This window comes from Carlito syrichta, unplaced genomic scaffold (genome assembly GCF_000164805.1).
Source record: "Carlito syrichta isolate Samal-C Ts95f unplaced genomic scaffold, Tarsius_syrichta-2.0.1 Scaffold130554, whole genome shotgun sequence".
Taxonomy (NCBI): Eukaryota; Metazoa; Chordata; class Mammalia; order Primates; family Tarsiidae; genus Carlito; species Carlito syrichta.
The window spans coordinates 644482-669236 of NW_007074650.1; the positions used below are offsets into that span (position 1 = coordinate 644482).

The 24755-nt window shown below is 34.4% G+C and overlaps 1 protein-coding gene across 2 annotated transcripts in view; it reads right to left on the reverse strand.

The window, feature by feature from the left end:
- The window catches only part of LRBA (LPS responsive beige-like anchor protein), a 216927-nt gene that overhangs the window by 143852 nt on the left and 48320 nt on the right, over positions 1-24755 (reverse strand). For both annotated transcript variants that reach the window (XM_021708074.1, XM_021708075.1), the window contains exon 5: positions 17982-18134. In XM_021708074.1, coding sequence (XP_021563749.1) covers positions 17982-18134 — 153 coding nt within the window. The remainder of the gene's footprint in view (positions 1-17981; positions 18135-24755) is intronic.

Here is a 24755-nt window from a genome sequence, read left to right on the forward strand (position 1 = left end):
TCTTCTCTAACCATTATCATTAGCCCCTGGCAGAAAAGATGACTTCCTGCTGTAACTGGCAGCACACTACTGTGATAATTTACACAAAGATTAAAAAGGAAAATTAAATAGTGGGCTTCCTAGCTGTCTTTCTATTTGTCTATTATAAAAAGTATCGCTCCTTCTACCCTTCTTCTTTTTCCTCTTCTGCTTCCCCTTCTTTTTTGTTTCAAAGCTCTAGAGAACTTTAACTGCTCTGGACAAGTTCTAAGTTACCACAAATGAGGTTTTGTTTATTTCTTTTTCCTAAAGTCAGTACATCAAGGTACTTCAAGATTTTAAATAAAGAAATGCTAAAATTGAGGAATTATGAAACATTAATCTAAAATGAATTAGATCAGCCATCTGCAAAATAACATCCCAAATAATAATTTGGGAAGAATATCCAATGTCTAGTGATGATAATTAGGACAATTTTTTTTTGACACTATTAATGTGTTTTACAACTGTCATACCCTGTTTGAAGAAAGATCTAACAAGAGGGAATGGTCAATGCAGAGACTATAAAAAGGCAGCACAGGAAGTAAGCATCTACATCAGACCTGGAAAAAAGAGTGCTCTGCCATATAAAGATGAACATTTGGAGTCATATTATGATCTCTTTCTCTCTCTCTACTGGAAAGAGAGGCTGCAAACTAACATGGCCATTAAGATCCTTTGGAATTTACATCATCCCATGAGGCAGGGACTTTGTTTTGGTTGCCTCTGTAGTTCCAGAACCTAGAAGAGTATGACACTAAAACAAATACTAGCCAATGAATAAAGATTATCTAACTCTCCCTTTTATTCTAAATCAATGATACTATAAAGTGATTTTCTTATTTTGCTTGTATTTAGATGCCCATATAGCTGTGGCTGAGAGAGAAACTGCTGGAAAGAAGAAATATTCTGGTTTCCTTAATAGCTAAATTCCTCATGCTAAATCATTTTGATTTATATGATATAGCCTGCAAATTTGTTTAGTGCAAGTTAATAATCAAAATATTCTTTTACAAGTGGGACATGAAAAAAAAGTAAGTTTTTGAGTTACAAAGCTGCCATTGTCAGGTTGCTTCTGTGCTTTTCTGATTTTTACTAATTTTATACGGCATCTCTTTTTTCTCTTATATTAAAAACTTTGATATTGATGACGCTAAACATTATTTATTTACTTAATCTATAGTATAACCATAACAGTTTCAAGAGAATGATACACATTTTATCTTAAAAAAAAAAAGGCTAATAAAAAATGTTTATGATTTCTTCTGGTTCTTTTGTCCCTAGAACAAATCCTACTAGGAACAGACAGTCAAAAGAGGCATTTTAAAGTTACCAGAAGTACAGCTATGTGTTGCTTAGCTATGGGCATATATTCTGGGAAATGTGTTAGGTGTTGTGCAACTGTATAATCCTAGATGGTAGAGACTATGACACACCCAGGCTTTACTGCATAGCCTATAGCTTGTAGGCTGCAAACCTGTACAAATCACTGTACTGAGTACTGTAGGCAACCGTAACACAATGGGAAGTATGTGTATATACACACATCTAAACATAGAAAATGTACAACATGAAAGATAAAAAATGGTAAAATTGCATAGGGCATTTACTATGAATGGAGCTTGCAGGACTGGAAGTTTCCCTGGGTGAATGAGTGAGTGGTGAGTGAATGTGAAGGCCTAGGACATTACTGTACACTACTGGAGACTTTGTAAACCTGTACACTTAGGCTATACAACATTTATAAAAATAAATCTTCTTTCTTCAATAATAAATTAACCTTAGTTTGCTGTACCATTTTCACTTAACATACTTTTTTAAAAAAGTTTATTTAGAAAGTAAATTAGAGAGAGAAATATTGATCCATCTCCCCAAGGTAGGGGAGGGGGCCAAGACTAGGAAACATGGTGGCCATAGTTCAAAGAGCCACGAGGACACACCAGAGTTTAAAAAAGCAATGGCAAATGGCTGCTTCAGGTTGAATGTTTATCTTATTTTAAATTTTATTTTACTTTATTTATTTATGAGTCAGAGTCTCACTCAGTTGCCCAGGCTAGAGTGTAGTGGCATGCTCATGGCCACCGAAGCCTCAACCTGCTGGGCTCAGGCAATCCTTCTACCTCAGTCTTCCAAATAGCTGGAACCCCAGGTGCACATCACCATGCCCGGATAATTTTTTTATTTATTGTAGAGACGAGGTCTCACCAAATTCCCCAGACTGGTCTCGAACCCTTGGTCTCAGGCACTCCTCCTGCCTGGACCTCCTAAAGTGCTGGGATTACAGGCATGAGCCACCACACCCAGCCTAACATACTTTTTAATTTTTAATAACTTTTTGACTTTTGCAATAACACATAGTTTAAAAGAAAAACAGTGTGCACCTGTACAAAAATATTTTATCTCCTTATTCTATGAGTTTTCTATTTTAAATTTTATTTACTGTTTTTACTTTTTAAATTTATTTGTAAAATAAGGCACAAACACAGACATTCCTTGGAACTACACAGGGTCAGGGTCATCAGTATCACTGTCTTCTACCACTCATCCCACTGGAAAGTCTTCAGGGACAATGACACATGTGGAGCTGTTACCTTCTATGATATTAATTCCAGCCTTCTTCTGGAATACCCCTGAAGAATCTGCCTGTGGCTGTTTTACAGTTAACTTTTTTTTAATTAATAAGTTGAAGGAGTACACTGTAAAATAACAATAAAAAGTACAGTATAGTAAATACATAAACCAGTAAGTTATTTATTATCATTATCAAGCATTATGTACTGTATGCAATTATATGTACATTACTTTTACATGCCTATCAGCACAGTAGGTTTGCTTACATCAGCACCACCACAAACATGTAATTCACTATGCTATGTTGTGACAAAGCCTATAACTCCAATAGGCAAATTATTCCACTCCATTATAATCTTATGAGACCTATATGGTATACATGATCCAGCACTGACCAAAACATTATTATGCAGAACATGACTAATTGCTTTCTCTGTGTGGTAATGCCACCAACCAGACACAGATCAGGGTCTTTTATCTCAATGTCTTTTCAATTAAGGGATTTATTTTTTTCCTCTTTTGGAATTTTAAAAATTATCTTAAAATAGTTTAAGTTTCTGTTTATAGAAAAAAGATTCCACTTGTGAATATAAGGAGAGACCCAAAAAACTGGAATGTATATATTTTAAAAACTGTGTATTTGTTCTTACATATTTAAACTTCAGTCACCTTCAAAGTGCTCTTCATTTGATGCAATACACCTATCAAAACACCTTTTCCATTGCTCAAAATAGTTTTTGAACTCATCAGTTTTGACTCCCTTTAGTGTTTCTGTCGGTTTGTTTTTTTTTTTCTCCACTTCTTCCACATTGGGAAAATGTTCCCCTTTGGGGACGTTTTTTAATCCAGGGAAACAAAAAAAGTCACTCTGGGCAAGACGGGGTAATAGGGAGGGTGGTGCATGGGGGCCATGCTGCTTTTGGTCAAAAGCTGCTGAGCACGCAGAAAAAAAATTTCACTGTTGCACACTTTTCATGTAAATTATCTATCATGAAATGGGCAAATGTATTAAAAGACTCTCCAAAAAAAATCACTGAAGCTGAACACAGCCCTCACAACAATGCTAGCCGGTACACTGATGCCGATGGGTTCCTAGAACACTTACCTAGAGGGAAGAATGCCTGTACTACAAGAGGCCCACTCTCCAAAAGATAATTCTAGTGCTTTTATTATTATTTTTTTAATCCCCCTAGTATTGCCATATTTCCCTTCATTGGGAGTGTGCCATTTGTATTCCCATCAGAAATGTAGGAAAATGCCTCTTTTACAGCCTCACCAACAGAGCGTTTTTGGGAATTTTTTCAATTTTGCCAATCTGAATGGTGGAGATAGAATTTCAGTGGAGTTTATATTTCTTTTACTATGAGTGAGGATCATTACTTTTCATATATAAGTAACACTGACACTTATTTGTCTGTGAATTGGTGATTTGTTGCCCATTTTTCTATTAGATTGTTGGGTGCATCTCTTTACAACTTTTAAGAGTTCTTCATAAATGAGGTACACTAGCCATTTACTTATGTTTTAAATTCCAAATATTTTATTCAGTTTGTTGTCTTTGTTTCTGATACATTTTGCCATATGCAAGTTACCTGTTTTAATGTGATCAAAGTGATCAGACCTTTCTTTAATTATATTTGAATTTTGATCAAAAAGTTGTTCCCACTCCTATATTATACAAAAATTCACTAATGTTTTCTTCCAGCACTTGCTTCACTTTTTCTCACTGAGTCATCTGATCCTTGGTTTCTGGTATGAAAAATAGATCTAAGGGTTTTTTTGTTTGTTTTTTTCATATGTCTAGCCAATACCATTTTATTATAAAGTTGACCATATCCTCATTGTTTTAAAGATAATATGTCCTCTTCCTTGACCAATGCTGAACCAGTAGGATAATACAGAACAGGTACTCACCTAGTATTAGCTGAATGAGTGAATGAGTAAATGTGTACTGTTTATTAACTGTACCTCAGATAATTTTGATGCAGATTGTGTTATCTATGCACCACACTTCAAAAGACAGTGCTATAATGGATACTGTTTACATTTGAAACCAGGATTCTAAATGCAAAAAAGCACAGAAGATCCTTGGGGATGGATATTAATAATCTATGACTACATATATAGAAAACCGAACTGAGAATGGCTCTGTGAAGGCAATAGAGGAAGTGTTTCTGAAAGGTTTCAAGCAAGATGATAATTTTGAGGAAAGCTGTTTGCAGATTTTTGTGTTGTTTTGCTTTCTGAGGGTAGTGATAAGAAGGGTAAAGTACCAGCCTTAGGATATAATTTATTTATAAAAGGAGTAGGTAGTTAGGCTTATAATACAATGATGGGGAAAGCATATGGCATGCACTAGGTTGAGTAAGAAAAGCAGGGGAGCTACTCAAGATAGAAGTAGAAGCACAACCATTGTAGATTCCCTGTGTCACAAGAGGAAGACATCAGGCATTCCCCCCAGGCTCCCAGCTATGCCACTGAGGCTTAAGTCTACAGGAAAGAGTAATATTAGCCAATCCTTTCCAGTTATATGGAGAGAATATCCATGGGGAGAATTTTCTATTAGCTTTTCCAAAATTTAAAAATGTTTTCACTAATAGGTTATATTAATATTCATTTGAAATATCAAGTAGTAATGTGGCAAGCAGTCATAGAAGTTACTCCAGAATAAACACAGAATTTGAATATCCCCCCACCATGAATTTAGCATACCTTAGAATACCTTTATTTGGCTTGTATCCAGTGATAATATGACACAATAGTATGTCACTAAACAAAACGTAGTTTATTCTTATTTATCCAGAGTCTAGATTTCAGGTATGCAGAGAATGTAGAACACAGCCAAACTCAAAGACAGGCCAAGAGGAAAATATACACAAAGTTTATGAACTTTGATGGTGGAAGACACTGAGTCATGCTTCAGGATTTTAACCTTGTCATATAAGCATTAAATAACATAACAGATCACAAGATGGAAATCCTGACAAAGAAAAGTGACAGTTGACACAAGAGGCCTCTGAATGCTGACAGAAAAGCTAAAAGAAAGCAGAGGAATGTGGATCATTTTAACTGAGAACAGAAAGCTCTATATATCTCAGTAACTTTTCAAAGCATCATGTAAAATGTCTGAATAGTCAACTAATAGTATTCTAGAAAAGACCATTTAAGTTCAGAATTCTCCACTAAAGAGGAAATGTGTACTTCATTTCATAAAAATTTTTTTTCCAAGGGAAATGGTGAAAAACATTGGTATTTGAAAGTATAAACTTTGCCAGGTATGGTGGCTCATGCCTGTAGTCCCAGCACTTTGGGAGGCACAGGCAAGAGGATTGTGAGAATCCAGGAATTTAAAATCAGCCTGGACAATATAGCACGACCGTGTCTTTTTTTTTTGAGTCAGAGTCTCACTCTGCCGCCCAGGCTGGAATGCAGCGACATGCTCACGGCCACCCCAGCATCAACCTGCTGGGCTCAGGCAATCCTTCCACCTCAGTCTTCCAAGTAGCCAGAACTACAGGCATGCGCTACCATGCCCAGATAATTTTTTGATTTATTGTAGAGATGAAGTCTCGCCAAGTTGACCAGGTTGGTCTTGAACCCAGGGGCTCAGGTAATCCTCTTGCCTCGGTCTCCCAAGTACTGGGATTATAGGCTTGAGCCACCATGCCCAGACAAGACCTTGTCTTAAAAAAAAAAAAAAATCAAAAAATTAGCAGGATGTTGTGGCGTACACCAGTAGTTCCAGCTACTTGGAAGGCTGAGGCAGAAGCATTACCTGAGCTCAGCAGGTCAAGACCACTCCCAAGGCTGTTGTAGCCATGGTTGTGCCACCGCACACCAACTTGGGCAACAGAGTGAGACTCTCATATTAAAAAAAAAAAGGAAAAGAAAAGAAAGAATAAACCTCAATTCTATGGAACCTTCAATGTATGGGAATTATTAACCCATTCCTAAATAATACTGAGTATCTGAGGGACTCTTCTAGTCATTTCACAATGTTTCTAATAGTGTAAAAAGTGATGGTAAATAAAAGTAATAAGTTTTTTTTCCTGCTTTTAATTTATTTAGAAGACATAAGATTGCATAAAGCAAGACTTACAATATATAAATGTAATAGATAGGAAAATAATAACACAAAGTGAAGGGAAGGAATGGAATTGAGTTGGAGCAAAGTTGCTATATTTTACTGAAACTAAGTTAGTATTAATCTGAAGTAGGCTGTGATATTTAAAAATGCATATTGTAGTCCCTAGAGCCTGAACTAAGAAAATAACTAAAAGAAATACATAGAAAACACTTTTTAATGAAAATAAATGGTAGGCTAGAAATATCTATTTAATACAAAGAAAAGTAATAGAGGAGGTAATAGAACAGAGAAACAGAGACCTGAGACTAAAGAAAACAATCAGTAAAATGGTAGACACAAATCCTTCCCTATCAATAACAGTATTAAATGTGAAAGGAGAAAATACTTCAGTCAAATGGCAGACTGTCAGCCTGAATAACTAACATGATCCAACTATATATGCTATTACAAAAGGCATTTTAGAATAAAAGTAAAAAACAGGTTGAAATTAAAAGAACGAGAAATGGCATACTACAGGAGAACTGAAGTGGCTTTACTATTTTCAGGCAAAACAGACTAAAAGCTTACTAGAAACAAATAGAGACAATTTATGATAAAAAAAAATTAACTCATTGGGAAGATATAATGATTCTAAATATATATGAACTGTGTGTGTGTGTGGGGGGAACTGAAAAATATAACACCTGTTTCCAGGAAGGTATCAGGTCCCAACCCCTGGAATTTGTAAATGTTGCAACAAATGAGATTGGGTTCTTCACAATGTGAATAAATTGAGGATTATGAAATGGAAGATTACCCTGGATTATCAGGAAAAGTCCAAAATGTAATCACATTATACTTATAAAATGGGAACAGGCAGAGATCTGGTTATAGACAGAACAGGACAAGGCAAGGTGAAGACACAGGTAGACATTCTCTGGAGAGAGTATGACACTAATTTCAGATTTCTGGTGTCTAGAAGTGACAGAATAAATCTCTGTTGTTTAAGCCACCAAGTGTTTGCAGTAATTTGTTATAGTAGGTATAGAAACTAATAGATGTACTCAACAACAGAAACCCAAAATACATGAAACATAAAAAGACAGAATTGACAACAGTACATGGAGATGTCAATATTCCAGTGGCAACATCAACAACAACAAAATAGAAAGAAAAACTAGACAGAAAACTGAAAGAGATTATTGAAGATGAACACAATAAACCAACTTGGTCAACTGACATTTATAAAACATTCAACAATAGCAGAATACATGGAGAATCCTCCAATACAGATCACATGCTAGATACAAAATAGGTCTCAGTATATTTCAAACAACCAAAATCATATAAAGTATGCTCCCCAATCACAATAAAATTAAAAATAGAAGCAAAAATATTTGGAAATGAAGCAACACATTTCTAAATTATCCAGAGGTGAAAAAAGAATTCACAGGAATATTAGAAAGTATTACAAGCTGAATAAAAACAAGCAAATAAAATATCAAAATTGATAAGATGCAGCTAAAACTATACATAAAGGGGAATTTGTAGATGGAAAAGTCAATATTAGAAGAAAATAATTCAAAATTTAAAACCTAGTTTTCCAATTTAGGAATCCAGTATAGAGTAAACTAAACCTGAAGCAAACAAAAGGAAAGAAATAATAAAGATTAGAGTGAGAATTCAATGAATGAGAAAACCGACTCACAATACAGAAAACCAATGAAACAAAAAGTTGGTTCTTTGAAAAGATCAAAAAGCTGGCAAACCCTTAGCAAGGTTGAACCAGAAAAAAAAAAAAGGTGATAGAAATTACCAAAAATCAGTAGGAATAAAAAAATCAGTAGGAATAAAGGTCATATTACCACCAACCTTAGATAAATCAAATGATAAGGGATATTATGAACAACTTTATTTTAATAGACAACTTATATTAAATGAAAAATTCCTAGAAAGGAACAAATTACTAAAAATGATTCAAGAAAAACATCTGAGTAAATCTGTAGCAAGTAAAGAAATTAAATTGGCAATTTAAAATCTTCTCACAGAGAGGCCCTGCCCAGATGGCTTCAGTGGTGAACTCCATTAAACATTTAAAGAATAAATAATATCCACTCTTCACAAAATCCTTCAAAAATGAAAGAAAAGGGGAACACTGCCATATCTCATTCTATGAGACCAGTATTCTCATGATAATAAAGTCAGACAACTATATCACAAGAAAAGAAAACTACACACTAATATTCCTTATAATGATAGATGTAAAAATCATCAGACATAGTAATTTCTCAACAAAATATTAACCAAAAAATCCAGTACATATTTACAATAATTTAAAATATCAAGTATAATACATTCAAGAAATGGAAGGTGTTTTAACATTCAACAATCAATTAATATATCATATTTCACTTTGTGTCTCTTGTTTGAAAATATCTTTCCCTATTTTAAGATCACAAAGAAATTCTCCTGAATTATCTTCTAAAAGTTTATAGCTTGTCTTTATATTTAAAGATTTAATATACTTTCAGTTTTGTCTGTGGTATAAGGTTTCACTTTGAGTTTTATTCCCCATATGTCTGCTATAGGTTGAATTTTGACGCCCTAAAATTTTTATGTTAATTCTCAATCTCACAGAACCTCAGAAAGTGGCCCTATTTGAAAACAGGGTCATTACAGTTGAGTTATTTAGGAGAAGTCCTTAATCTGACTAGTGCCCTTATTAAAAGGGGAAATTTGGACCCAGAAATACATGCATGGGGGAGAAGAGAGTCATACACAAGCCAACGAGAGGTCTGGAACAGATCTTTCCCTGACAATGTTAAGAGAGTCATACACAAGCCAAGGACAGGTCTGGAACAGATCTTTCCCTGACAATGTTCAGGACAAAGCAACCCTACTGAACCTTGATTTTGGACTTTGGGTCTCCAGTGAGACAATACATTACTGTTGTTTCCACTCAGTTTGTGGTACTTCATTATGACGGCCCTAAGAAACTAATAAAATAACTATTTAAAAAAATTTTTTTGTTTCAAAGATGTGGAGTACATTTCGGGGTTAGGTATACAAATGTTCATTATGCTGGTACCCTTGTTGATAAGGTGTGCTACCACCTCCCCTGGCAATTTCCCACTACTACCAATCCCTTTCTTATAATTGTTCAAGGTCCACGTGTAGGTGAAAACATGTGGTACTCAGTTCTTTGTTTCTGTGGTAGATCACTCAGTATTACAGACTCTAAGTCCATCCAAGTTTATCTCAGAATCCTAAATTGAAAAGTCCTTCTTTTCCCCACAGACCTGCAATACCAGCTCTATAAAAGATGAAGCTTCTTTATGTGCCCCTTAGAATGAGTTTGCCATGGTCTACCAAAACAAAACAAATCCACTGATACTTGTATTGGTTTTATATTGAATTTATACATAAATTTGAAGAGAATTAATGTTCTATCAACATAGTTCATCTCTGTTACCACTTATGGCTCCTTTTTTAACTAAAGCTTTCATAGTAAATTAATATCAGAACTAAAAGCAAATCAAAAGTAGTAATTTTAGATTCTTTTCAAAATTCATATATATCTGCTCACATTCCCCAGAGATTGAGATCTGACCACTGCACTGGTGGGGTGGGAGAACAGAAAAGGAGAAATTAGTGGATGATATTCACAGTTAAGAATAATTATTACCAATGGCAGCCACCATGGCTATTTACATTCTTGGTTATATCACTATCAATGTAGAAAATGAAAAGGCAACCAAAAAAGAAGTGATGCTAGTAGCAAAAGCCATCTACAAGAAAGCCACAGCCAGTATACTCCTAAACAGACAAAAACTGAAATCATTTCCCCTGAAAACTGGAACAAGACAAGGATGCCCACTCTCACCCATCCTGTTCAATATAGTATGGAAGTCCTGGCTAGAGCAATCAGAAAAGAGAAGGTGATCAGGGGCATCCAAATAGGAAAAGAGGAAGTCAAGTTATCTCTCTTTGCAGATGACATGATTGTATGCCTTGAAAACCCAAGAGAATCTGTCAAAAACTTCCTCACACTGATAAAGGACTTTGACAAAGTCTCAGGGTATAAAATAAATGTACAAAAGACAATCGCATTTCTTTACACCAATAATAAACAAACAGAAACCCAAATAAAAAGCACAATCCCATTCACAATAGCCACACAAAAAAAGAAATACCTTGGCATCTTCCTAACCAGAGACGTGAAAGACCTTTACAATGAAAACTACAAAACACTGCTCAAAGAAATCAAAAATGACACAAACAAGTGGAAAAATATCCCATGCTCATGGATTGGAAGAATCAACGTTGTGAAGATGTCCATCTTACTGAAGGCAATCTACAGATTTAATGCAATATCCGTCAAATTACCAGCAACATTCTTCTCAGATCTAGAAACAACAAAACAGGAATTCATATGGAAACACAAACGACCAAGAATAGCCAGAACAATCCTCAGCAAAAATAAAATAAAATAAAATAAAGGAGGAGGTATCACACTACCAGACTTTAAACTTTACACAACTTCGACAAAGCCTCCACCACCCACCACTGGGGAGAGGAGAACCAGTTCAGTAAATAGTGCTGGGAAAACTGGCTGACCACATGCAGAAGATTCAAACAAGACCCCTATCTATCTCCATACATAAAAACTAACTCTAAATGGATCAGAGACCTAAATGTAAAACCTCAAACCGTAAGAACTTTAGAAAATGCAGGACACACCCTTATGGAAGTTGGAACCGGCATCCAATTCCTGAGCAAAACCCTAAGTTCCCAGGCCGTAAGAGATAAGATAGACAAGTGGGACCTCATTAAACTGACAAGCTGCTGCAAAGCCAAAGAAACCATCAAGAGAGCAAGGAGACAGCCCACAGACTGGGAAAAAATATTTGCCAACTCCATGTCGGACAAAGGCCTAACATCAAGGATCTACAAGGAACTCAAACGTGCTGAAAAGAAAAAAACAAACAACCCCATTACAAAGTGGGTAAAAGATATGAACAGACACTTCTCAAAAGAAGACATACGAGCAGCCAACAGATACATGAAGAAATGTTCAACCTCACTACTCATCAAGGAGATGCAAATTAAAACTACACTGAGATACCACCTAACTCCAGTCAGAATGGCCATTATCAGTAACTCAAAAAATAACAGATGCTGGAGAGGATGTGGTGAAAAGGGGACACTTCTACACTGTTGGTGGGAGTGTAAACTAGTACAACCTCTGTGGAAATCAGTGTGGCAATTCCTAAAAGCTCTAAAAATCAACCTTCCATACGATCCTGCAATCCCCCTACTGGGAATATACCCTGAAGAACTCAAATCACTCTATAAAAAAGATACCTGAACACATATGCTTATCGCAGCATTGGTCACAACAGCAAGATCATGGAACCAACCATGCTGTCCATCAAAAGAGGACTGTATTAAAAAAATGTGGTACATATACACGATGGAATATTACATAGTCATAAAAAAGAACAAAATCATGAATTTCACAGCGACCTGGATAGAATTTGAATTTATAATACTGAGTGATCTCTCACAGAAACAAAGATCTGAGCATCACATGTTCTCACTCATAAGTGGACCTTGATGAACAACCCTAAAACTATAGGAAAAGGATTGACACTGGCGGGAAACTATGGGAGAGGGACAGGGAGGGGAAGGGAGGTGGAATTAACGGTAATCAATATCTGTCTGGGGAAAGAGGGGCACACCTCATCAACAAGGGTACCTGCACAATGAATATTTGTATATCTAACCCTTAACTGTACCCCACAACTCTAAAATAAAAAAAAATATTAAAAAATAAAAAATAAATAAAAAGCATGCTAGCATCTGGTATTTGAGTCTCCTCCCCCTTCCCCCCCCAAAAAAGTTAAAGTTATCTGGTCAGTTCTCTTAAGAAACAGGTTTTTTTTTTTCCTTTTAAGTTGGAGTCTCACTCCGTCGTCCAAGCTGGAGTGCAGTGGCACACTCATGGCCACCCCAGTGTCGACCTGCTGGGTGCCAGAGATTCTTCTCCCTCAGCTTTCCAAGTTCTCAGAACTACAGGCATGCAATACCACCCCTGGCTTATTTTTTATTTATTGTAATGACGAGGTCTTGTCAAGTTGCTCAGGCTGGTCTCGAACCCATGGGCTCATGCAATCCACTCGCCTAGGCCTCCCAAAGTACTCGAATTACAGGTTGAGTTATTTTCCCACCCTCCTTCATCAGGAACATGAGATTCTTAGTTTCAACTATGCTGTCATTACTTGAGTATTGTAAATTTTCCATTCAAAGGGAAAAGTTACAAATGATTGACCCAATTCATTCAGAGATATAAGAGCTAAAAATTTAAGTTGAATAGATATACATTTTAGCAATGGATAGGAAAAAACAAGGTTGGTAATGAAGTAAAAATCTACATTTTTTTTTCTGTCAGGCAATACTATAAAAAGATAACATCTCTTTTAATTTGTCTATATATTCTCTGATGATAATGGAAAGGATATAACATGCTCATTTTATTTTTCGCTACTTTCTCAAGCAAGTAACTACCCATATTACCACTGTGGAATAGGAGAGAAAACACAACCTATAGAAAATACACAAAAGTAAGTATGATTCTAACTGGTAACCTCAGGACAATTCATCAATAGAATGCTTCCCTGCTAGAATAATGCCCCCTCTAGACCTTGAGAAGTTTTCCATTTCAGCAAGTTATCAAAGAAAAGGTAACCTCCAAAAGAGTAGGAATATTGTATGTCTTATTCACTGAGTCTCATAGTGCAGTCCATAGTTAGGCATTCAATAAATATGTGTTAATGGAATAAATTACTCTTGCTATAATTTGCAGCTAAAACAAAATGCTCCACTTTGCCAACTTTTAAAAATAGTGCTCAGATTATGGTTTTCTTTGTCACTTATTCAACTTGAAACTTGAAGGATTTAAGAGGCAATAAAATATGGGTCCATAACATTGATATTATACCTTAAGAGATAGATGATGAGCACTCTGAACTCATAAATTTTTATATTATTTGAAAGTATGAAAGCCTGTTGCTCATTTATATTTCTGAAGTAGTATCTGAAAAAATGTTTTTTATCCCTGGTTCAGGTAATATTTGATAACACAGGCCAATCTCAGGAATATAATTAAGACTGTTTTGGTTTTATCCTGATTCCAACTGCTCTAAGCAAAGAGAATATAATTTTTTTTGCCTGAATCAAATTTAGATGAGTTTTCCTTCTAAAATATGTAGGATATTATCTTCTGTACCTAAGTCCATCCACTTAGCCTATTTATCAATCCTACATTTAGATCTCCATTACCTATAGAAAGCTTTCAGAAAATCATTAGGTAAAATAGTAGTTACAGTCCTCTAAGACAAATAGAACGTGTCGCATCACTGTCCACTATCAAAATCATGCTCCTAAAAATATCCTATTCCTTTAAATTAATATTTGGACAACCAAATACTTAAAAAAGGCATGCTGGGTATCTTAAAATGAGTATGAGTATAATTAATTCTCTGATCCCCTGCTACCAAGTATTGTACAATCTGTTATTATTCACTGTCCCATAGATCATCTGTTCTTGCTGCCGGTTTGTTCCAGGAAGAGAGACAGCTGCAACACTATATCCCTGTTCAACCTGAGGACCATCTGACTTTAATTGTAACACACAGCTTGATGTAGCTCTGGCTACGAGAAGCCAAAGAATCGTCTGTAATAATCTGGAAAAAGCAGCAAACTGCCAACAGAGGGCTGAAAACAGGGACTTGTGCTGTCTGGCTGCCTGACGGGCAGCAGGAAATATGATTAATGAGTAAGGTATAATGATATCAGGAACCCGATTAGCACCACAAAAAGGTCACAGATCAAAGTAGTATGCATTTCATGAGCTACAATCATTGCATAAAATCTGTGGACTTGAAGAGGTAAACCAAAAAGAGGAGGGGGATACAATCCTTGTGTGATAACATGCTAACAGATACCAAAGATACCACAGTAACAATGTATCACTTATAGAACATTAACAGGAAATTATAAAATGAATCAATACAGACTGCACTGTGAGAATGCTTTGTACATCATAGGTATATAATAAATATTCTTTAACAAATGTGTTATGAAATTCCTTCATAAAGGCACATATACATAAAAGTATCTTTCCTAATTATGAATTAAAATGACCAGAGACATAAATATTCAACTCTAAACTATGTTTGCACTTGATTTGCAGAGATTTATACAGTTCTGTTTGGGAATGTAAGGCCATTCAGAGCCTAAATATGAAGACATCTGTAAAACTCAAGAGGGAGGAATCACTGGGAAAAATGGAAAGTAAACTTAAGAATGTATTATATATGCAGTTAATACTGCAAAATATCATTTTGTATATTATTTCATGGTCATGTCTAAGTTTAGAGCATAGGTAGCCAAAATCCAAATCTGAATGTAAAATAATTTGGTAACTTACAATCTTTTCCTTAATACCCTGGCAAAACTTTACCAAACAGACCTGGTTCTTCTGAGGTGAAGGCAGTGGGCAGCAGTGGGAGAGTATTTACACAATTCAATATTTTAATTGCCAAAATATTGGTGAAAAACTTAAACATAACTTATCCAAATGTTTCTGCCTCTTAGATCTCCTTTAAAGTGAAGTAAAAATACTAACAAATTTCTTTGTTATTAACAATACTAATTATGTAATGATTAATAGAGAACTAGTTCTTTTGAAAATTAAAGTTTTAAGTTGTAATTGAGAAAAAGAGCACCAATAATAAAATGATCAGAAGAACATGATTTTATTTTTTCCTAAAAATATATTCAAGCATGGGAATTATAATTTATATATCACATATTATACATTTTATTTTACATTCATCTAACATTTAGTTAAAACATTCTTTTAAAAATGGTGATTCAAAAGGCACCATTAAAAAGTGAAAAAACAGGCCGGGCTGGGTGGCTCAGCCTATAATCCCAGCACTTTGGGAGGCCGAGGTAAGTGGATTGCCTGAGCCTGCAGGTACGAGACCAGTCTGGGCAACTTGGCGAGACCTCGTCTCTACAATAAATCAAAAATTAGCCTGGTGTGGTAGTACACGCCTGTAGTTCCGGCTACTTGGAAGGCTAAGGCAGAAGGATCACTGGAGCCCAGTAGGTCGACACTGGGGTGACCGTAAGTGTGCCACTATACTCCAGCCTGGGCTACAGAGTGAGACTCCAACTCAAAAAAAAAAAAAAAAGGGATAAAACAGTCAAATTGAACAATATTTGCAAAATAAGTTGATTAAAGAATTTTACCCAACTTAACTGGGTTGCACATTTTTAATAAAAGTGTATACATTTAATAAAACTCATGGGATTTTACACTTTTAAAAAGTTGAATTTTATAGTATGTAAGTTACATATCAATAAATCTATTTTAAAATTTAAATTTACAAATACTATAGAAAAAATAGTTGTAGTACAAATGCACCTTCTATTCACTTCTGTGCACCTCTGGAGGCAAAAAACCACACAACCATAGACAACTGCTACATTTAAAGGTTTAACATCTCCTTCAATATCTTTCAGAGCTAAGTTTTATCTTGTTCTCATACATCAATCACAGAAACTTAGTATCTTCAACAATTCTTGGGATAGATGTAAAATGTAACGTGTACCACATGACTGTAGTTCAATAATATATACTATTTTTGGAGCACCTGCTATAAGCCAGAGAATATTCTATGTATTTTACATACATAATAATAATTTAAATTCACAATTTCAAAATTATAAATGAGGAAACCAAGACTTAAAAAGGTTAAACTGCTAGGGTCCCATCGTTAGTAATGTGACTGATCCAGGAAACCTGGTCTACCTCTTTTATTCTTTCCACTCCCTTGCATTGCTTCTAGTCTATGTAAAATGTGAATTTTGGTAATAATAACATTGTAATAAGGACCTGGAAGATAGGATTAAAATATAATTGTTGGTTTTAAAGGTAAGAAATGCCACCTAAAAAACCAAAATGCAATAATTTTTCTTGTTTAATTGTAAATTTAAAACAGTTTGACCGTGATTTCACTTTTAATACATAGTATGGCAAAGATTCTACTTTTCTTTTTATTTTTTTGAGTTGGCGTTACTCTATTGCTCAGGCTGGAGTACAGAGGCTACTGCAGCCTCAGCCTGCTAGGCTCAGGTGATCCTTCTGTCTCAGCCTATCGAGTAGAATAGCTGGGGCTACAGGCATGTGCCACCAAGCCCGGGTAATTTTTTGATTAATTATAGAGGCAAAACCCCACCGTGTTTTCCAGACTGGTCTTCCCCAGATGCTGGCATTACAGGAATGAGTCTCCATGCCTGGTTCAAGATTCTAGCTTTAAATACTAAAAATAAAGCTCCCTGATTCCAAACTTTAAAGAATTTTAAAAGACAAAAAGGAAAATTCCTATTATTTTTTAGCAAAATAATACAGAACCCATTTAATGAAGGACATTAAAGAGTCTACTAAAGAGGATACTAAAGAGTTGTTTGTAAGCACAAATTAACTGTGCTTTCAAGTTTTAAAGTTTCCATATTCTAAATATGAAAATGTGAAGATTTCCCTCAAAATACAGATACAAGATGGAATTTGAAAATCATGTTTCTATTACCAGAATGTGTGATGACCTTCTAATCTGGAATACAAAATTATGTTCCCTTTCCTGGCAAGAGAACCTCATGTTTGAAAAACACCTGTAATTTCAGTTTCACTAACAACTCCCACTTATTATTATTATTATTTTTTGAGTTGGCGTCTCACTCTGTCACCCAGACTGGAGTGCAGTGGCCGCTCCCGGCCACCGCAGCCTCGACCGGCTGGGCTCCAGCAATCCTTTCACCTCGGCCTTCCGAGTAGCCGGAATTACAGGCATGCGCTACCACGCCCGGCTGATTTTTTGATTTATTGTAGAGATGAGGTCTCGCTGCCCAGGCAGGTCTCGAACCCGCGGGCTCAGGTAATCCACTCACCTCAGCCTCCCAAAGGCGCGGGATTACAGGCTGAGTCACCGAGCCCGGCACAACTCCCACATATAATTTTGAATTATCATGTATATATGAACATAACCTAAATTCTGCATAAAATAATAAAAACAACTATTATATCTTTCAATTCAATAACATTTTATGGCAATTCATGAACTACTATGCCACTTACAGTTATTCTTATCACCTACAGGTTTGTCCAGAAGAGCAAGGGTTAATGATTAAACACCACACATGAAAGATGCTTTGAGAAAAGGCTCATGATAGACAGGGTAGATGATTATAATCTTACCAATCTGTTTATGCGAACAAAATCTTCTGAGGTTTTGGCCCAAGGAGGAAGTTCGACATCAGACACTACTGTCCCATCATCCATCACTCCAAGATTATAATTATTGAAGTTGACAAACATCTCAGGGAGATAATAAAATTCAGGGATCAACTCCTATATAAAAATAAAAGATAATGTTATATTATAAACTGAACTGATTAGATAGTCATAGAAGAACCTGATCATTTCCTATTATGCAGAAGAACAAAATAAACAGAGAAGATTTCTTCTCTTTGCACAGCCTAGCCCTATCACAATGTTTCTATTTAAGAAGTAAATCCTATTCAACCAAAATTAAATAACATTTTACTGGTATAAATACATTTTATAGGCTTTCCTTCATGACACATCTCATAATTTCAAAACTCCTCAATACCAACATTTGAGTATTAACAGGTTTGACAAGATATAAATACAGATTAGCACGCTATATAAACAATGACAGCCAAAACTAGATTTTAAAATGAGGTAAATGGGGTTTTTTCCAGAAAAACCCAAAATCTTTGTAAGTATTAAAATGCTACTGCCTTGGTCCCTTCATCAACCAGGAAGATAATTCATTATATTTTAGCCAAGGTTTATCAGTATATTTTCCTCACATTTCAAAAAATGCAAGTTTAAAGATACTGTGATAAAAGATCAAAATTTATAATTATTCTAGAAAGTGACCTTGATGAGAAACTGAGTGAATTAAATATGTGACTTTAATAATGAGACTTTAAAAACACTTTAAAAGGACATTTAATAAGCAGAAAAATGCAGCCGCTTCGTCTTTTGTGTGCAATAAGCCCCATATATAACTGCTTCAGAGGCCCTGTAGATCAGACTTAAAATCCAGTCTTGACATGGGTCAGTGGCTCAGTGGTCTTTCAGATACCCCCTCAGGGCCAGCTATGGCAGGCCTGGCTTTCCAAACAGTTGAGTAAAATAGGGAGGTCATCAGACTTTGGACAAGGTCAGTATGAACTTGCCAGAGCAGAGAAAAAGGATCCAGTAGGAATTAAGCTATTATCACCTCCATCATCCATGTGAAATGTTGCTTGACTCTGAATTGTACATCCTTTGTTTATAATCACAATAATTAACTAAGCAGGGTAGAAATGAGCTTGTCCTCCAAATGGCTGACAATCATCTGATCAATAGATTTTTAAAACATTTGCGCGAACAAAATTTTTTAAAAATGCTTCGCTTAAAGTTTAGACATAAATAAGACACTGATCACACAACAATTTTGATTCTCATCTTCAAAAGCAGTGCACATAAGTCTAATTGACAAAAGGGGGAAAGATAGATGTATGTTATTTTATGATGCAAAAAGGCATACCCAATTTGTTTGAGTTAACTTTTATTGCATGGTATGAGTCAGGTACTGAGATAACTCTTAACAAGCCTTACTACACTTAATCTTCATAACAACTTTATGAGGTAAGACATCAATCATCTCCATTTTAGAAATGCACTAGGGTTCAAAAAAGTTAAGCAATGTGCCCAAGGTAAATAGCTGATATACTGTAAATTTGGAACTTGGACCTGGATTTGATTGTTTAACTCTAAAGCCCATGTTCTTAGTCATCAAATAAGTTTGGATTCTACTTATACTATATACAAATCAAAACATTTTAGTCATTAGTTTTCAACATATATTCCCAAGTGATTTAAAAAAAAAAAAAAACTAAACTAAATATAAACTTTTAACTCTTTCATGACAAGATAGCAACTGATTCTCCTGAAAATATAGACATTATATATAGTATGAATATCTCTCAATAGTAACTATTATATAAACAAAAGTAATCCAAAAGAATTTTTTAAACGCTGTAATTATTTGCCCCAATAAGAAGATAACTCATTTTACAATTTTTTATTATTAATTTGCTGAAGGGAGCAGTCAATTAATTTTCAACTTTGAGAAATTTTACCAAAATTTCTTATTCTCACTCTAGACTACTTGTGCTGTTAAAAAATGTTAATATTCCCAGGTGAAGTTCTACAATAAAGAGGAAGAATGTACCTTCCTTGTTCATTCACAATCAAAAGTAGCATTTGGTTTAATTCAATACCAGTCCTTTTTATTTCAATAATACCCGCTATTCATCCCCATTCCCACCCTCTCATGATTAGGGGAGGCTGCCCTTCTTTTGACTTGTTATACCTTCCATACTTTTGTGTCATAATTCTCTCAGATTCAAAACAACAATTATAACAGCTGAATTTGAGGTGCTAGGTATCTCACAAGTTTTAAAATTGGGGAAATGTCATTTTATTGTAAATCATATATATGTATATACATATATATATACACATATATACACCATAAATACACATATACACATGTATATGTACATATAGATTATATAATACAAATATACCAAAGAAGAATTTTTTACTAAGACAGTTCTAGAAAGCAGAATAGAATAAAGGACATTTCAGAGCAATTGTCATGAACATAAAGTCTTCCATCTTTCTGAATTTATAGCACCAAAATATTATAATTTTGTATATTTTCCTCTATATTTTATGTCCCCTATTTTATTTAAATTACTCAACAAATTGAAAAAACTTAATTTTCTCAGAAGAAAACTACTTTCCAAAGGTTCTTTTACAAGTCTTAAACTCAATAAACAGATAAATATCAGTTTATTTACAAATACAAATGTACTATAATTTTAAGTTATGCTGTTACTTTAATATTGACATAAATATAAATTCACTTAACTGGAAAATAAATAGAGCAGAAATACATATAAAACAAAGAAGACATTTTTAATAAATGGTATGAAGAAGGCAATTTCAAACTTTTAAGTCTTTCTGGACCATGTTAATCTTCCAATTATATCTTTTCTATCATGCTGGGAGGGAAGTAATAACTCATCAATTTCCATTTAATTACTAAAGGTTTTATTTGTGATTTCCTAAAGAAACATTTTACGTAAATTTTGTACAACAGTCATTATATAAACATTTCAAAATTAAAAATTTAAACTTCAGCAATTAAAAATTTAAGTTTAATATGTCACTTAAAATTTGTCAAGCTATGACTTTGGTGTTTCACTCTCTTTATGTTTTAACCTCTCATGCTCGTTCCCTTCAATTTCGAGAGAGTAGTCAGGCATTTCTTTCTCTAGAAACATTTTCAGGATCCAGTGCAGAGGCCTCTTGAAGGCATCTTCCTTTTCTGTATTTTGTGAAAGTCTAAGCAAATAGAGAATATGTAAGGTGTCCCAGAGAAAGAGGTGCTAACATTTTTATAGAGACAGAAGAGGCATATGTTTTTTCCCCAAGATATTATTTTTAGAAAGGCAAGTTTCTCAAAATCTAAATCTATAGCCTGCTTTCTCCAGCCTGAAGAGAACAAGAAGAGCTGAAGAAGTTAGGCTGGAGCCCGGGGGATGGGGAGTGGTGAACAGGGTTACTACATGTCCCCATGGTGTCTTTCTGTAAATTAGAAAAAGGCAACACTTCCAGGCTAACGCAGCCCAGAGGAAACTCAGTTTGGGAAATGGAGTGAGTACAGGACTAGATTTCAGTTCCTATTCTTTCCTCTAATCAAGTTCCCTTCCACAGAGAATCTGTACATGGGGACCCCATGCATGGTACACTCAGGGAAGCCAGTCCCTTGGCACAGGGCTTTTGGCCTCAGCAAATATTTCCTAACCTAACCCTGGTATAATCAGGAGAGTTTCTTGTCTCCAAAAGACTATGTACCTAGACAGTGAGGATAAGAGTAATGAACAAGAATGACTAAAGATGTGCAGGGCAATATTCTGGGGATCTTATAAGCCTGAATTCTCATTTAGGCTTTGCTGAAAGGAGGTCCTTGCCCTACCCCTATAATAGCTATGAATGAATTTCTCACTAGCCTAATATGAGGAAAGGTTGAATTCAAATTGGGATATTTCTTATACAGTTGATTAGTGGTTATGATTTTATATCATTTCAATAATGATAAAAAGTTATCAATATATTAACTGATAATATAGTTTTAGAAAACAAAATGGTAGGAAAAATTCAATATGGTTTGCAATACAAATAGAATGTGTTATCTTTGATCAAAAGAATACAATTTATAATAAGCTTCTCTTGATTGATTATTTGACTTAATTTTTAGGTAGATATGAAGGGTGATATAACACCTCATTATCACAAAAAAATTTATTTAGTTCTTACTTTTTACAGAGAACCGTGGTAGGGTCTGGAATATAGAAACACGAATGTTTCCTCTCCATCCCCTACAGAACACCAATCTAAATTAGTAAGAGTGAAAGGATATATTTATTAAGACAAAATAGGTTGCAAAAACAAACAGCACTCTGTAAGTTCAAAAGAGAAAATTATTTCTAAATGTTGGAGTGGTCAGAGAAAGCTTTAGAGAAAAGATTATAACACATTGCATTTTCCTACCACAGAACTCATCAGTCTGTATTGTAATGATATGTTTGCTTGTATCACCCTCTAAACTGAAGGCTTTATGAGACTGAGGACTTTAAACATGAATTTAAAATAGAACAAGCATTACTAAGAAATTAACAATGAAAAGAGAGATTATGAAGATTATACATACAGTATAAAATACATCATCAAATTAGCACAATTAATTAGTAAGAGAGTGAGCATATATATATACATATATGTAGTAAATCCTCAATGTCATAAAAAAGTTCTTGAAAACCTCAACTTTAAGCGAAATGATATATAATAAAACCAAATTTACCATAAGCTAATTGAGATAAACAAGAGTTAAGTACCTACAGTATATTTCTGATCACAGAAAACATCACCAAACTTCTAAATAAAGACCAAAAAGACTTCTAATATTAAATACTGAAATAAATGTGAGCTAGATGTACACTGAAGAATGATTAATTTAAAAAAGATAATTATTTACCCATTATTTCAGTTCAGGGTTGAGGGTGGCCAGAGCCAGTCCCAGCAACTCGGGGCACAAGACAGGAACCCATCCTGGTCATTCCATGGCAAAGCAACTCACACACACCCACATTCATTCATATTGGCGATTTAGATGCACCAAGTCAACTAATGTGTACATCTTTGGGATGTGGGAAGAAAGCAGAGTAGCTAGAGAAAATTCACACAGACACAGGGAGAATGTATATATGCCACACAGACAGTGGCACTGGCCATGACATGATTTTTTTCTCTCATCAACATTAATAACAAAAAATTGAGCAAAATGATATTAATCAAAAACATGCTACAATTAAAAGATGTCTGCATAAAAATCAGTTCATGAGTTGAATAAACTCTTAATATGAAATAAACAAGTTGAACTGAATTGAAATATACCTATATATAACAAAAATGTATATATACATGTACAGCCAGAATTTTACTGTAGATGACACTGACATTTAAGTTATACAGTGCATTCCATTTTAATCCTAAAAGCATCTTTATAAAAACTATGCCTTGATACAATACCAAATATTACGTTTCAACATTATCTCTTTTGACAGATGAAATGTAGTAACAAACTCAAAGATTACATCTTTCTAATACTTTTAATGCACATTTACAAAGTGAAGTATGTTTTATATTCATCAGAAGAGAACACTCAGCTCTGGATAAAAAACACATGTTCAGCAATTCTTTAAAACATCAGTGGAAAATGATAAGTAAACAACACTGACAGAAGACAGATACATTTACGATTCACATTTTCTTCTGGCTTGCTGACAATAATTTTAATCTCTATCACCTAATTAGGCAGATGGGTCTTAGAGGCAGGTAACATGGTCAAAATGTAGTGTATCATCTCCTAAAATAAAAATTTGAAAGGTTCAACCAGAGGTTATACCACAGTTCAGGATAAGCCTATAGCTTTGATCACAAATCCCAAGGCTTTCATGGCATAATGACAAGGATTGGTTGTGACCACACATATGCTTTTGTTTTCTTTATTAAGGTATGATTCCTGCTGATATGAGTGACCTTTGCAGCCAGGCTGTGTGATTCTCCTTTCAATAGTTACCAATTCTATATATTGAACTAAAAACAATGCTTTCAATATATCTTGGCAAACACACCAAATACTAATCTATTAACCCAAGAAACAAGATAATAAAAATAAAGATGCTACTTCAGAGTTAAAATTAAGTTGTTTTAGTTCTTACTAAAACATGAAATCCTGACAACTCAAATATTAGCAAGGATAGCAAGTTAAATAATTAAGATGCACCGCTTTGGGGAGATTGATGGTAAAAAGATGTGAAAGCAAACATTTAGCTTTTCACCACTGAAAAAAATGGGTATATTTTATGAAGAAAAAAATTCAACATAAGATTTCTTAATTAACACAAAAAAGCTAATGAATAATATACGTGCATGTGCTGACACATTTTAACTTTCAAGTATTTATTTTGTTGCTTTGCAAATGAAAAACTTTAAAAATTTGACTAGAAGTCAGATACATTAAATTACATTTATGCTGCTGATAATAGTTATTTTAAATTAACTGCATATCTGAAAGTTTAAAGTTGATATTTAAACTTAGTTTCTCCTTATTCAGTAAAGAAAATGTTATATTGAACAAAAAATAACTTTTAAAACTGAAGAAGAAAAAAAATCTGTAATTCTTTTAGACAAATACAATAAATATTATATCATTTTAGATATTATAAAGCTGTTATTTCAAATGCATTAAAATAAAGGAAAATCATGGGTTACAAACATATAGGTAACAAGTAATCTTTTTTTTTTTTTTTTTTTGAGTTGGAG